The sequence below is a fragment of the Prionailurus viverrinus genome, chromosome C1, assembly GCF_022837055.1.
Source record: "Prionailurus viverrinus isolate Anna chromosome C1, UM_Priviv_1.0, whole genome shotgun sequence".
In the NCBI taxonomy this organism is placed as follows: domain Eukaryota; kingdom Metazoa; phylum Chordata; class Mammalia; order Carnivora; family Felidae; genus Prionailurus; species Prionailurus viverrinus.
Genome location: NC_062568.1, coordinates 119177476 through 119190669, shown reverse-complemented (window position 1 = coordinate 119190669; position 13194 = coordinate 119177476). Strand labels below are relative to the sequence as shown.

At 42.8% G+C, this 13194-nt stretch overlaps 1 protein-coding gene across 1 annotated transcript; it reads left to right on the top strand.

The window, feature by feature from the left end:
- The first annotated feature begins 729 nt into the window (after positions 1–729).
- Positions 730–11088, top strand: CHIA (chitinase acidic). The gene is given in 14 exon segments (XM_047868851.1): positions 730–754; positions 1912–1945; positions 2470–2528; positions 2531–2669; positions 4678–4758; positions 5405–5570; positions 8071–8195; positions 8377–8500; positions 8783–8968; positions 9705–9824; positions 9911–10000; positions 10002–10053; positions 10175–10194; positions 10828–11088. Coding segments are annotated over 14 exon segments (1482 nt in total).
- Positions 11089–13194: the final 2106 nt, after the last annotated feature.

Below are 13194 nucleotides of genomic sequence, written 5' to 3'. Positions count from 1 at the left end.
TAAAAGAGATTCCTTTCAATATCATCACTGTCATCTCTACCCATCGGCAAGACAAAAATTTTTTTTAACATCTTCTGGATGTAATTTGGAACTATGGAACACTAATGAGTTCTTATTGACCTTCAGAGGGGACATTTTGGAAACCATACCTTCTTAGATAAAATTATCATATAGTCATGACAAAGTCATTCCTAAGAACAGGTGTGGGTAAAATGTTCAGAAAGTAGCACCTAAAGATGGAAAGTTTGTACTGATTGTACAAATTATACATGAAAAATTCCATGAGGAAAAAAGGTTTTAAGACGGCTAATAACTTCTAAGGGTTTTTATTATTTACTTTTCAATAAAGACATGCTTTGATGCCAGGCACTAAATGTCCACAACACAAAAACGTAATCAGAATGTTTAACCAGATGCTTATCAGCCCTGGGAACTGCCATAAAAGCTATTAAGCTGGTGGTTTCCATTGTGATGGTCCCCACCACCTTATTAGGGGTCATAGCATTGCTTTGTTGTTACTGAGCAGAGAAAGTGGTGGTTGTGGGGGAGCGTAGGTTGCAGGTCTAAGGTGTAGTGTCTGTAGGAGCGGAGATCTGTCGATTTACTGATTAGCTATATACACATCTGAGTTCATCCTCTCCACTTGGAATCCCTCGTGATAACCTGGGACTCAGATGGTATAAAAAGCAAATGCAGGCTCTCTCTGCCAGACCAGTACCAATGACAGCCATGGCAAAGCTTATTCTCCTCACAGGTGAGTCTCCAGTCAGAGACAGAGCCTTACTCTTACCTGATTTCTTCTTCTCTCTGGATCTGATAGCCTTCGCATTACGCCCCTAGGCTCTTCCATTCTTCTTTCATCATTTTAAATTTCCAAGAGAATCCTGACATACACAAATCATATTCTCTTAATTTCAGTTGACTCTAGTAACATTTCTACCCTCATTGATACCATGGGCATGCTCCTAAAAGAAAGGCTTGTTTTCTTCCAATGCTTTGTCTGACTTTCTCATCCCTTATCAATGGTTTCTTGTTCTCCATTCATCTTCCTGCGCCGCCTCATTTTAATTGCTATTATTTTTATTTACATGCTTGCGTCCTTGGTCTAACTTTTCCAGGGATGAAAGTTAGTAGGAACGGAGATAGAATTATGCAAGTTATCTTTGTTCTGCTGTTTCGAGGGTTACTTCTCTTTTCTCCCCTACTATCCTACTGAGTTGCTAATGTATCATAAAAATGTCAGCTAGAAATTCAGTCATTTAAAGGGGTTAAGTGAGTAAATTGCTTAGAGCCAAGCTATAGCCATAGTTTATTAGTTGTTCTAGAGCTGTGATTTACAAACTTTTTATAGTTTCAGGACCTTTTCTAAATGAAAACTGTAGTTCAATGATGTCTGAAGTGGCATCAGGGAGAGGCATCTGGAGTCTTGCCTCACAGTTCATGGTTCTTCTCTTTTACCGTAAGGGCTCCTAAAAGGTGGTTCTAAAAAAAAAATCCAAGCTCCAGGAGATATTGAATTCACTGCTTTAGAGCCCTGTCTATGGAAGGCTGTACTCCCCAGTTCAGGGAGGTGAAGCATGGATGGATGTGTACTCATTGAGTACAGTACATTCTGGGTAATTTCAGTAAGTACATCTTCCATAGATAGTAGACTTTGAACTCTGCATTCAGTGACATTTATTACTGACATGGAAGGTGGAAGAAGAGAGCACTGTGGCCATTTTTGACTAAGAGGAGGGAAGTGTCAATCTATTGGTGCCTTCACTGAAAAGCCTACTCTTCGGCATAATCCACAAGCGTCACTGGGCTATAACAACCTATGGCACATAAGACGGCACCCAAGGCCTCAGAATTAGATTCTACAGGATATAGACAATTGGTACAGAGCACATGTGTTTTCTTTCACTCTAGGTCTGGCCCTTCTGCTGAATGCTCAGCTAGGTAAGTCATGAACTCTGTCTTTTACCTTTTCCTATCATAAACCACAAATCTTTATAAATTACTCATAATGCAATTGTCGATTAATGTATTTTTTTAAGTAAATCAAGAGATAGGCCACATGAGGGAAAGGGAACTACTGTCTACTTCACAGACAGATGGGTTTGACATTGAGAAAATCTGTTGTTTTGGATTGGCTGTCACTGCTATTCTCTTTAGCATGACCACCGGGCATTATAAATTGGTATTCACCAGGCTTCACAGGACTACCAGACATATTTTCATAAGTGGTTCTTAGCTTAAGATCCCCAAATGAATCTGTTGAAGTGGAAAATAACCAACTCCAAGTCAGTCACTAGTTTCCAAACTAGAATCTTTGAACTCAGCTGCAAGGGTATTTACATTCAGCACCACCACACAGAGATCAGGCATTGAGGCAAAGGGAGGGAAACAGAGGCAGGGCCAAAATTCACAGCGCATTTCAGTGGCACCTATATCAGGTCATTGTTTTCACTTCTTACTACTTTCAAGTTCTGCTTACCAGCTGACATGCTACTTCACTAACTGGGCCCAGTACCAGCCAGGCCTGGGTGCTTCAAACCTGATGACATTGACCCCTGCCTCTGTACTCACCTGATCTATGCCTTTGCTGGGATGCGGAACAACGAGATCACCACCACTGAATGGGATGATGTGACTTTCTATCAAGCTTTCAACGGCCTGAAAAACAAGTAAGAGAGAGGGAGATATCTAATTTGGTTATCTCCTAGGTCGGTTCTTCCCAAACATTAATGTGGAAACAACTCATGTGGGATCTTCTTAAAATGAGTTCAGAGACAGCAAGACTGAGGTGGAGACCAAGATTCTGCATTTCAAACAAGCTCCCAGATGATGCTGATACTTCTGGTCCAGGAACTATACTTTAAGTAGCAGACATATAGATAACATAACACATTGCCTTCTCTAGAAGGTATTCAAAATATATCAGGTCTGTGTCTTTGATTCCCTGTCAATATCTTTTTTTTTTTTTATGACCCAAGAAACTGCAAGCCATCTTAGCTACTCACATCAGAGAGCAGGAGGTGGAAGATACTGAAGATCAGACATCACTGAACTGAAAAAAATCAGAAGTGTCTACTGTAGTTTTAAAGTTCTATTTGTGTAAAAATGAAACAAAACAAAGAAACAATAACCCTAGTATCTCCTAATTTCTGATTTGCTCAATTTAGCTATTTCTAGGAGAAATAAGGCTATAGGCCATTGCTACAATCAGTAGTGGTATTGTCTTGAATGTAGCTACTAGAATTTAAGTTATGATAAACAGGAAATAAACTCCTTTAGAGTGGTATTTCTTGAGGTATGATCCATGGACTGTGAATCAAAATCACATGGGGCACCTGACAAATATGCCAAACCCTCTCCCAATCCAAACGAATCAGAATCTCTGAGAAAGAGGCTATAAACTCAGAATTTTAATGTTTTCCCATTCTGACACTTGCACTCCATTCTTGTATGAACTGTTTGAGAACTGCTATTCCAGGAAGTGTACATAACTTTAAGCAATTGATTTATATTCATTATCTTGGAGGCTGAGAAAGCAATTAAGCTCAAGCAATATGTCATCTGATGGAATAGAATATGATTCAATTATGCTTTTAAGTTTTATATATATTATTGCTATTCGATTCCTAATTTTACAAAATCCAGTCCCATAATTTGGACTTCCCTAAAGAATTATGAGTGTATTTATTATTTTTTTAATGTTTATTTATTTTTTTTTTAATTTTTTTTTCAACGTTTATTTATTTTTGGGACAGAGAGAGACAGAGCATGAACGGGGGAGGGGCAGAGAGAGAGGGAGACACAGAATTGGAAACAGGCTCCAGGCTCTGAGCCATCAGCCCAGAGCCTGACACGGGGCTCGAACTCACGGACCGTGAGATCGTGACCTGGCTGAAGTCGGACGCTTAACCGACTGCGCCACCCAGGCGCCCCAATGTTTATTTATTTTTGAGAGCGAGAGCAAAAGCAGGGGAGGGGCAGAGAGAGAGAGAGAGAGAGAGAGAGAGAGAGAGAGAGAATCCCAAGCAGGCTCCATCCACACTGTCAGCATGGAGCCCAATGTGGGGCTTGAACCCATGAACCGTGAGATCATAACCTGAGCCAAAGTCAGATGTTCAACTGACTGAGACATCCTGACATCCCTTGAGTGCATTTATGATAACAACACAATTTTTTTTGTCGTTGAAATATAATTAACGTAATTATATCAGTTTCATGTGTGCAATATAATGATTCAACAATTCTATACATTACTCAGTGCTCATCATGATACAGTATACTCTTGGTCTCCTTCACCTATTTCACCCATCTTCCCCACCAGCTCCCCACATCCCCTCTGGCAACCACCATTTTATTCTCTATAGCTATGAGTCTGGTTTTTTACTTGTCTCTTTTTTCTATGTTTATTTGTTTTGTTGATTAAATTCCACATGTTTGAAATCATATGGCATTTGTCTTTCTCTGACTGACTTATTTCACTTAGTATTACACTAAGTATTGAATAACAACACAATTTTTATAAAGAAAGTCTTCAGTAGTGAAGGAAAATTATCCTACAGAATATCTTACCAAGGCAACATCAAAGTATATGACCAGACCCAATAGTAAAGCGATGTAATTTTAAATAGAAGGACTCATGGATCTTGAAGTTTCTCTTTTCTATCCTTTGCTTTATAGGAACAGCCAGCTGAAAACTCTCCTGGCCATCGGAGGCTGGAACTTTGGAACTGCCCCATAAGTCCTCTGTGGGAGAGCCTAGTGTTCATTTGCTATTGAAAACAAGCTGTGTTTCTTTAGACTTCACAATCTAAGACAGGGTATGAAGGATCCACATTAAACAAACAGGCTACTGGAATAAATTACTCTACCAGAATAGCAATATTAAGGTAGACCACAATTTATTTTATATGTTTACATTTAGATGGATATTCTGAGATTCCATTCACAGGGGTTTAGTTACGGAGATTTCAAAACAACCACTTCTTAGAGTATTTCAAAAACACAACCCCTGAAAAGGGTGTTATAGCACTTCTATTTACCTCCTGGGGGAAGAGAAGAGAAAGCCAGGCAAATAAACAAGACTTTCTGAAGGTATATGAACTTGGGGGGCTATCTGGAGGGAGGACACAGTGAGCTGGGTAACCATGTGTTCGAAGCAACAAGCGCAACCTAGGAGAAAGCTCAGAGCCGGGTGGATCACAAAATAAATGGAGTGCTGAGATTCCACAGCTGGCAGAATACTGATTACAAAGGACAGGAGAAAGCCAGAAGCATACATACATCTGGGCTGTGGGTCTCCGTGAAGAGCTCTGAGGCAGAAATATAAAAGTCTGATTTTACTACAAGGTGTTGGGACCGCCAAGGCATTCCCTCACCCTGTGTTTGTTCTTTGGGTCTCCTGCAGCTTCACTGCCATGGTTTCCACTCCTGAGAACCTCCAGAACTTCATTGCCTCAGTCATCAAATTCCTGCGCCAGTATGAGTTTGATGGGCTGGACTTTGATTGGGAGTACCCTGGCTCTTGTGGGAGCCCCCCTCAGGACAAGCATCTCTTCACCGTCCCGGTGCAGGTGAGGAGAGATGTGGCAATCTCCAGCCCAAGAAGATTCAAAGTCTATTCCTTCCAATGATAATCTGGTGGTTCCCAAGTGCAACTAAACTGGAATTTAGAATGACAGAATCTTCGCATCCCAAAGATTCTTAGATAGCATGCCTTCATTCTAAGCTTTTCATAAGGATAACAACAACACGTGTGTGCTACATGCCAGGCACTATTCTACTGTATTCTACTATTCTAAGAATTATAACTCATTTCACCTGTACACCTATTCTATGATCTAGATACTATAAGTACCATAATCTGTATTTTACAGAGGAAACTAAGGTTTAGGTAACTTGCTTAATATCTCACGCCTAGCAGGTGTCATAATTACCCATGCGGTCTGGCTACAGAGCCCACTGCTTCTAACCATTACACTACTAGACTGTCTGTTACTACTGAGCACTTACTCTCTGTCCCAGACACTGGGTGAGGTGTCAGGTTGGAGATAAGAATAAGATAATCCTTGGCTTTAGGGAACATGAAATGAGGTGGAAGGTTGGAAAACAACCAACAATTACAGTATGCTTTGATCAAGCAGCACAGAGGCAACCTAATTCTGCTCTGGGGCAGGATCAGGAAGAGTTTCCTAGAGAAAGGGACGCTTGAGCTCAGTCTTGAAAGCAACTAGTATTAGCAATGAAGCGAAGATGGGGACTGCACAGATGAAGACAGAGGGACGATTGTGAGGCCACACATGCACAGGAATAAGACCATGTGGGACTTGTACATTATGTTAAGGAATTTGGACTTTACTCTCAAGGCTATGGGGCAGCTTTGAAAGTAGTGGAGAGATAGGATGAAACTTGTGTTCTAGAAAGACAACTCTTGGCTTAACCATGGAGGACAAATTCAAAGGAGGTAGGAAGGCAGGGATACAGTTAGGCTATTGCAGTAAGTCAAGCAAGAGATTCCAAGGGAACCGAACAGAGGACAGAAAGGGCAAGTACGCAAGGGTAGAATCAATTGGATTTGGACACCAATTGAAAGTGGAAAATATAGGGCTTCCAGTTTCTGACTTTAAGGAGTGCCTTGTTGTCCTGTTAACTAAAATGTAAATACAAAAAGAGTAGATTTGGAACAAGGAGGACTCATGAATTTGTCTTTGGACATGAAGAATGAGAGGAGTCTATAGGACCTCCTATAAGAATGCCCAGTAGTCACTGAATGAAGACCAATCTAGAGCTCAGGACAAAGAACCTGACTTGATATACTGTATTGAAGTCATCAGAAGAGGAAGATAATTAAGAGATAATCAAGGAAAAGTGAATGGAGTAAGAAGATCCAAGGATAATTTTTAAATTTACCTTCTCAAAATAGTGAGTTTCTTTTTTTAACTTTTTTTTCATTTTATTTATTTTAGAGAGAGAAAGAGAGAACATGATAGCAGGAAAGAGGGACAGAGGGAGAGAGAATCTTAAGCAGACTCCACACTAGCATGGAGCCCCAACGTGGGGCTCGATCCCACAACCCTGGGGTTATGACCTGAGCCAAAATCAAGAGTCAGATAGATGTTCAACTGACTGAGCCACTAGGCAAGCAGAGATTCTTACTATACTATTCCATACAGCAGATCATCAGCCAGCCTCCAAGGGCTTCAATATTAAGTAACTCACTAGTTGAAAAGTCAATCTACTTATTTGTTGAACAGCTCGAGAGATCAGAAAGAACATCTCTATTCTTAGCCGAAACATGCCTCCAATCATAATTTATAACTTCCAGTCATTGGTTCTAGCTCCACCCACTAAAGTAACCAAGGAAAAAAACACCTTCTGTAATCTATCAGTTCAATATTTGCAGACAGCTACAACATCCCACCTATAATTTCTCTTCTTCCAGTTTAAATATCCTACTTCCTTTAACCAGTACCACACGACAGTTTTCAGACCCACCCTTCCGTGGAACACACTCTGGCACACCCTAAGAACACAGTTATAAAAACTGAACCCAGTCCTCCGAATGAGATTAGAGTCATACAAAATAAAGGTGCTAGGGCTGAATGGGAACCTATCACCTGGCTGTAGCCACTTCCCTTACTGGCCAAATCAGCATTTCATTTGACGGGATGTCAGTCCTACAAAGTAGTTCATTTACTGGATGAAGGGAAGCAACATCTATACCGCTAAAAGCTGGATATAAGTTCCTGCAGCAACTGTGAGATCAAAGTATAGTGATATAAGTGGAGCTCTGACTGGTCATCTGGGACCTGCATTCTGGTCATGACCTGGCTACTAACTTGCTGTGGGACTTTGGTGAAAATGTCTAATTTCTATTCATCTTAGATACCACTAAAATGGACTGGTATCATCAATACTATGTACGTTATCGGAATATTGAAAGACTAAAAAGTAAGATAAAACACATGGAAACATCTTGAAAAAGAAAAGCATTATACAAACATACCTATCATGATTATTCAAGGAGCTAAAATCAGATTCATAGATGACCTACAGTGCTTGCTTATTCTATAGGAAATGCGTGACGCTTTTGAGCAGGAGGCCAAGCAGATCAACAGGCCCAGGCTGATGGTCACTGCTGCAGTAGCTGCTGGCATCTCCAACATCCAGTGTGGCTATGAGATCCTCCAGCTGTCCCAGTGAGTGATTCACCCTATCCTCAAACTCCTGTAGCTCTCTCTTTTGCAAGGTAGACTTGTCCTTAGTCTGACTTGCTATTCAGGGACCTTGTTTAGGAGGCTTTGGAAGTGGTATCGCTTGCCTGCATATGTGTGGAAGATGACCATCAGAAATGTTTTTAAATCCCTTACCCCACCCCAGGTACCTAGACTACATCCATGTCATGACCTATGACCTCCCTGGCTCCTGGGAGGGCTACACTGCAGAGAACAGCCCCCTGTACAAATACCCTACTGACAAGGGCAGCAACGCCTACCTCAATGTGGTAAGTCTCTGCACGCATGCACATGAAGACCAGAGATGAGGCTGTAAATTACATGGAGATTCGGGGACAAAGAAAATTCTGCAAATGTCTCACTTGGATAACTATGCTCCTTAGTGGCTGATCATATCCCGTTAACTATGATTTCACCAAAATGTTTTGAAGAAATATTACCTATCTGTTATTAACATCGTACAATTTTGCCTGTTAGAACAGTGGACTAATGTCACTAAGCATTGGGTCATCAGCTGGGTGGAGCCTCTGGCTAACCCACTGCCGTTGCAGGATTACGTCATGAACTACTGGAAGGAAAATGGGGCCCCAGCTGAGAAGCTTATCGTTGGATTCCCTACCTACGGCCACACCGTCATCCTGAGTGACCCCTCCAACACTGGCATTGGTGCCCCCACCTCTGGTGCTGGTCCTCCTGGGCCCTCTACCAGGCAGTCTGGGTTCTGGGCCTACTATGAGGTAGGCAGACTGGGCTGTACAATGGAAATTCTGTGAATTCCATGGGCTGTGCTGAACGGTAGCCTTAGGGCTAGAATCTGCAGAAAGCTTGAATGCTCATTCAGTCCACTACTTATCTACTTAAAACACAGCTATCACTCTAAATGCTTCAAGTGTTTAAATAATCAACTCACTTACCTAATCCAGTCTGAAGAGCACTTATTTTTTCTAGAGTTTTTAAAAAACGTTTATTTGTTTTTGGAGAGAGAGAGAGCGCGCGCACGCACAGGTGGGCTAGGGTCACAGAGGGAGGGGGACAGAGGATCCAAAGTGGGTTCCGTGCTGACAGCAGAGAGCCCAATGCAGGGCTCAAACTCACGAACCTCAAGATCATGACCTGAGCCGAAGTTGGACGCTTAATCGACCAAGCCACCCAGGCGCCTGAAGAGCACTTATAATGTGCAATATTCAAGCATCAGACTGCAGATTTAAGGTCATTTATATTAGCACCTAAGGGAATGAAAGAACTATATCTCTCATATTAATGTGGGCTCCCAAAATTAAGCATTAAGAGTAGGGATAACGAGAGTATTTCAAAAGCAACTTGATCTTATTCTGCAAATAACAACCTGTAACTAGAAAACAGAAAAATCGCCCAATTAGAGACATGAGAAAAACAAAACAAGGAAACAAGTGTCTATTTTTTTCTTTCGTGGGAGTCACATTTAAAAGATTTGAATCTCTTGATTTTTTAAAGATCTGTACCTTCCTGAAAAATGGAGCCACTCAGGCATGGGACACCCCTCGGGATGTTCCTTATGCCTATCAGGGCAACCAGTGGGTTGGCTATGATAATGTCAAGAGCTTCGATATCAAGGTAAGGTCAGCCCCTCTGCCATGCTGTGGGCCCAGCCTTAGTCCAGGGAAGTAAAATGACCTCTGCTGTCCTCTATCCTTAAGCAGGCTCAGTGGCTTAAGGAGAACAATTTTGGAGGTGCCATGGTCTGGGCCATAGACCTTGATGACTTCACAGGCACTTTCTGCAACCAGGGCCAAGTTCCCCCTGATCAATACCCTGAAGAAAGCCCTTGGACTGCAGAGTGCAAGTAAGTGACAACAGGAGGATGCCCAGGGTAGACAAATGCTCCTTCTCTAACTCAAAAGGCCGCTCTAATATCTGCCCACCCCCACTGTCCAGGGAGTCACTTCCCATTTCACCTCACTGCTCTTGCCCAGCTGAAACACAGGTGCTGCATTCTTTCCCTACCCTTGAACTTCCAGGTCAGCCATGTTATGCTTTTATGGCAAGCCAGACCTACCTGGGTGAGTTTTCTAGGTCGGCTAAATCTTAAAAGAAAGCCTCAAGAAATTAGGCTGACTTTCAATATATAAGCATTTATTTTCTATGAACCCCTCCCTCATTAATAGTCTCTTTCAGCCCTCCTGGAGATTGAACAAGAGCCTTCAGCACTGCTCACATGTTTCTAGTCTGTACTTCAGGACAAATACCACGTCCCTAATTTTTTTCCAGACTTTTCTCCCAGAGGTTATTGGCTTGCCACATATACCCAGATCCTAGGAAAGTATTTGGTACATACTGGTGCTCAGTGATTTTTTTTTTAAATGATTTTGACATCATAAAGAAGAGAGAACGTTTTCAATTTAAAACTGGAGTGGCTTGAAATTATAGCTCTTCCTAATTCCCGAATATGGAGTAATCATGTGATCTCTTCGCTGGCAGGGATCCTGAGCTAACAGCACTCCACCTCCAGACTTTCGCCTCAAGGCCACTAGTCTCCTCACCTCAAGGCAATCTGGGTGCCCCTTCCAGGTCCACTAATCTGCTTTGTGCTATTTCGGGTTGCACCGGCCCTGCTAAGCCAGTTGAGCCCATAACCTCTCCTCCCAGCGGCGGAAGTGGGACCGGAAGTGGAAGCGGGAGCGGCTCCTCCGGAAGCAGCTCTGGAGGCAGTTCTGTGGGTAGTGGGTTCTGTGCCGGCAAAGCCAAAGGCTTCTACCCCGTGGTGAATAACAGAAATGCCTTCTGGCACAGAAGGTACGTGAATGGAGTCACATACCAGCAGAATTGCCAGGTGGGGCTTGTCTTTGACCCCAGCTGTGAGTGCTGCAACTGGACATAAACCTGACCTGTGCCTCCATTCCCGAGGGTTCGAACAGTCTCCCTTGCTTAGTGCATCTTGTTCCTGCCTAGAGTTCTGCAATAAAAGCCATCAGTCAAAACATGAGTGTCCTTGGTTTTAAGTGATTTGGGTGGAAACCTTTCTAGATGTGAAAATACAGGCTGTGCAGGGGTTGGAGAGCAAGAGTGTGTAAGGAAGTGGGGGGGGGGTAGCACAACCCCACAGTCTTCTGTTTGCCTCAGTTGATCTGCCTGAAGGCTGGAGGCTGTCATAACGGAGGAAATGTTTGGATGTTTGGTGCTGGGATGGGATGAGGACATGAAGAAAATAGGTCTGTAGCCTGGTGACTGTCCTCGGGAAAGAGCCAAAGTGACTCTGTGAGACCAGGGAGCACAGGCCTGTGTGGCTTGCTCAAAAAGCAGAAGCAGGGGGCATTGTGTTCACAACTGTTAAGATCCCAAACCTGGCCCAGCACCTTCTAAATTGGCAGCTTTGGGAAGATCTGTGACATAGACTCCTTTTGAAATGTCTGCCTACCCCATGGACCAGCCATGTCCCTTGATCAGGAGATTTTCCCCTTCTTTGAAACCATGACAATGGTCACCAACTGCTGTGCTTACACTGCATGGTCTCCTTGCCTGGCTTGGCTGATTGACTAGGATGGACATCAGACTCAAGAGGGCCAATCTGATTATCAACACTTGAAGTCTGCAACGGACAAGGAATGGCTGTCACACCCTGAGAGTGGCTTGTTTTGGGATGCGTAAACTCAGGAGCTATATAGTGAGAGACTGCAGAGAAGGGAAGTTGCCCTGGGCACACAGCAAGAAGAAGACCAAAGGGGAGCTACAGAGAAAAACCACCATGCCAGTTGGAGAACACTTACAGATGGCTTTCCACCTTTTGATTCTAGATTCTTCCTGAGACTTAGATGCCTTTCTGCCTTCAGACTCTGGTAAAGCACCCCTGTCACTATATGATAAATTCCTCTTTGCTGCTTAAGCTGGCTTAACTTTGTTTCCTTTATTGCAACTAAAAGAATCTATAATAACAATATAATGACTCCTTTTTTCTGGCAGGCTTACAGTATGTTAAACTCTGTTCTAAGTGTTTTAGCTGTATTTTATTATTTAATTCTCCCAGCCACTTTGTGAGGGGAGATAACATTAATTGCTGGAAACTGAGGCACAAAGGTCACCTGCCCAAGCTAAGCCACAGCTAAGTTGCAGAGCCAGATCCCAAGCCGGGCAGGCTGGCTCCGGAGCTCAGAGTCCTGACTACCATACTTTATTGCCTCCCTTGATACAGGCGTCAGTGTTCACATAGTTGGTGGCCACCTTGGTGGTAGTGATGAGGCACATATAGCTTTCTGGGTAATGACCACATAATCATGAGCTCACAACACTTATTATTATGTGCCAGGTAATGTTCTAGGTATTAAAGATATAGTGGTAAACAAGATAGGGACTCTACCCCTATGACGATTGTATTTTGACGGTGAGAGTGTTAGGCAAAAAAGTGTCAGTGACAGAAAGTGACAAGGGGCGGGAAGTACTTTAGTTTGGGCAGTACAGGAAGGCCTCTGTGGGGCAGTCCCATATGAGACAAGCCTTGACATTCAAGAAGAGCTGGGCATTTTGAGATCTGGGAAGAGGGCATTTCAGTACAAAGTCCTTGAGGTGGAAATGAACATGGCACGTTAGAAAAAAGACCGAGGTTGTGCCAGGGTAGTGGGCACAGGAAAGAAATAGGCAGGGGTCAGATCACACCAGGTCTTGCAACATGGTTAGAAGTTTGGATTTTATTGTAAGTGAGCTGTGCAGCCATTGGAAGTTTATAGCAGGGATGGAGAGGTGGTGATATGCTCTAAATTCACCACTGAGAAGACAGAGCTGGCATAGGGTTACAGAATGTGGGAAAATCACACTTGTGGGTGATGACAGCTGATGTATTGACTTCTGAGTGCTTACATGACATGCTTTGGAGGTCAGAAACATAAATATGAGAGTGTCGTCAATAAGGAAGTGAAAGCAGAAGTCAGTAAAATTGAGTATTATTATTAATGTAATCGCATCTCTAACCAAAGAATAAGAGAGTCTAGAGTAA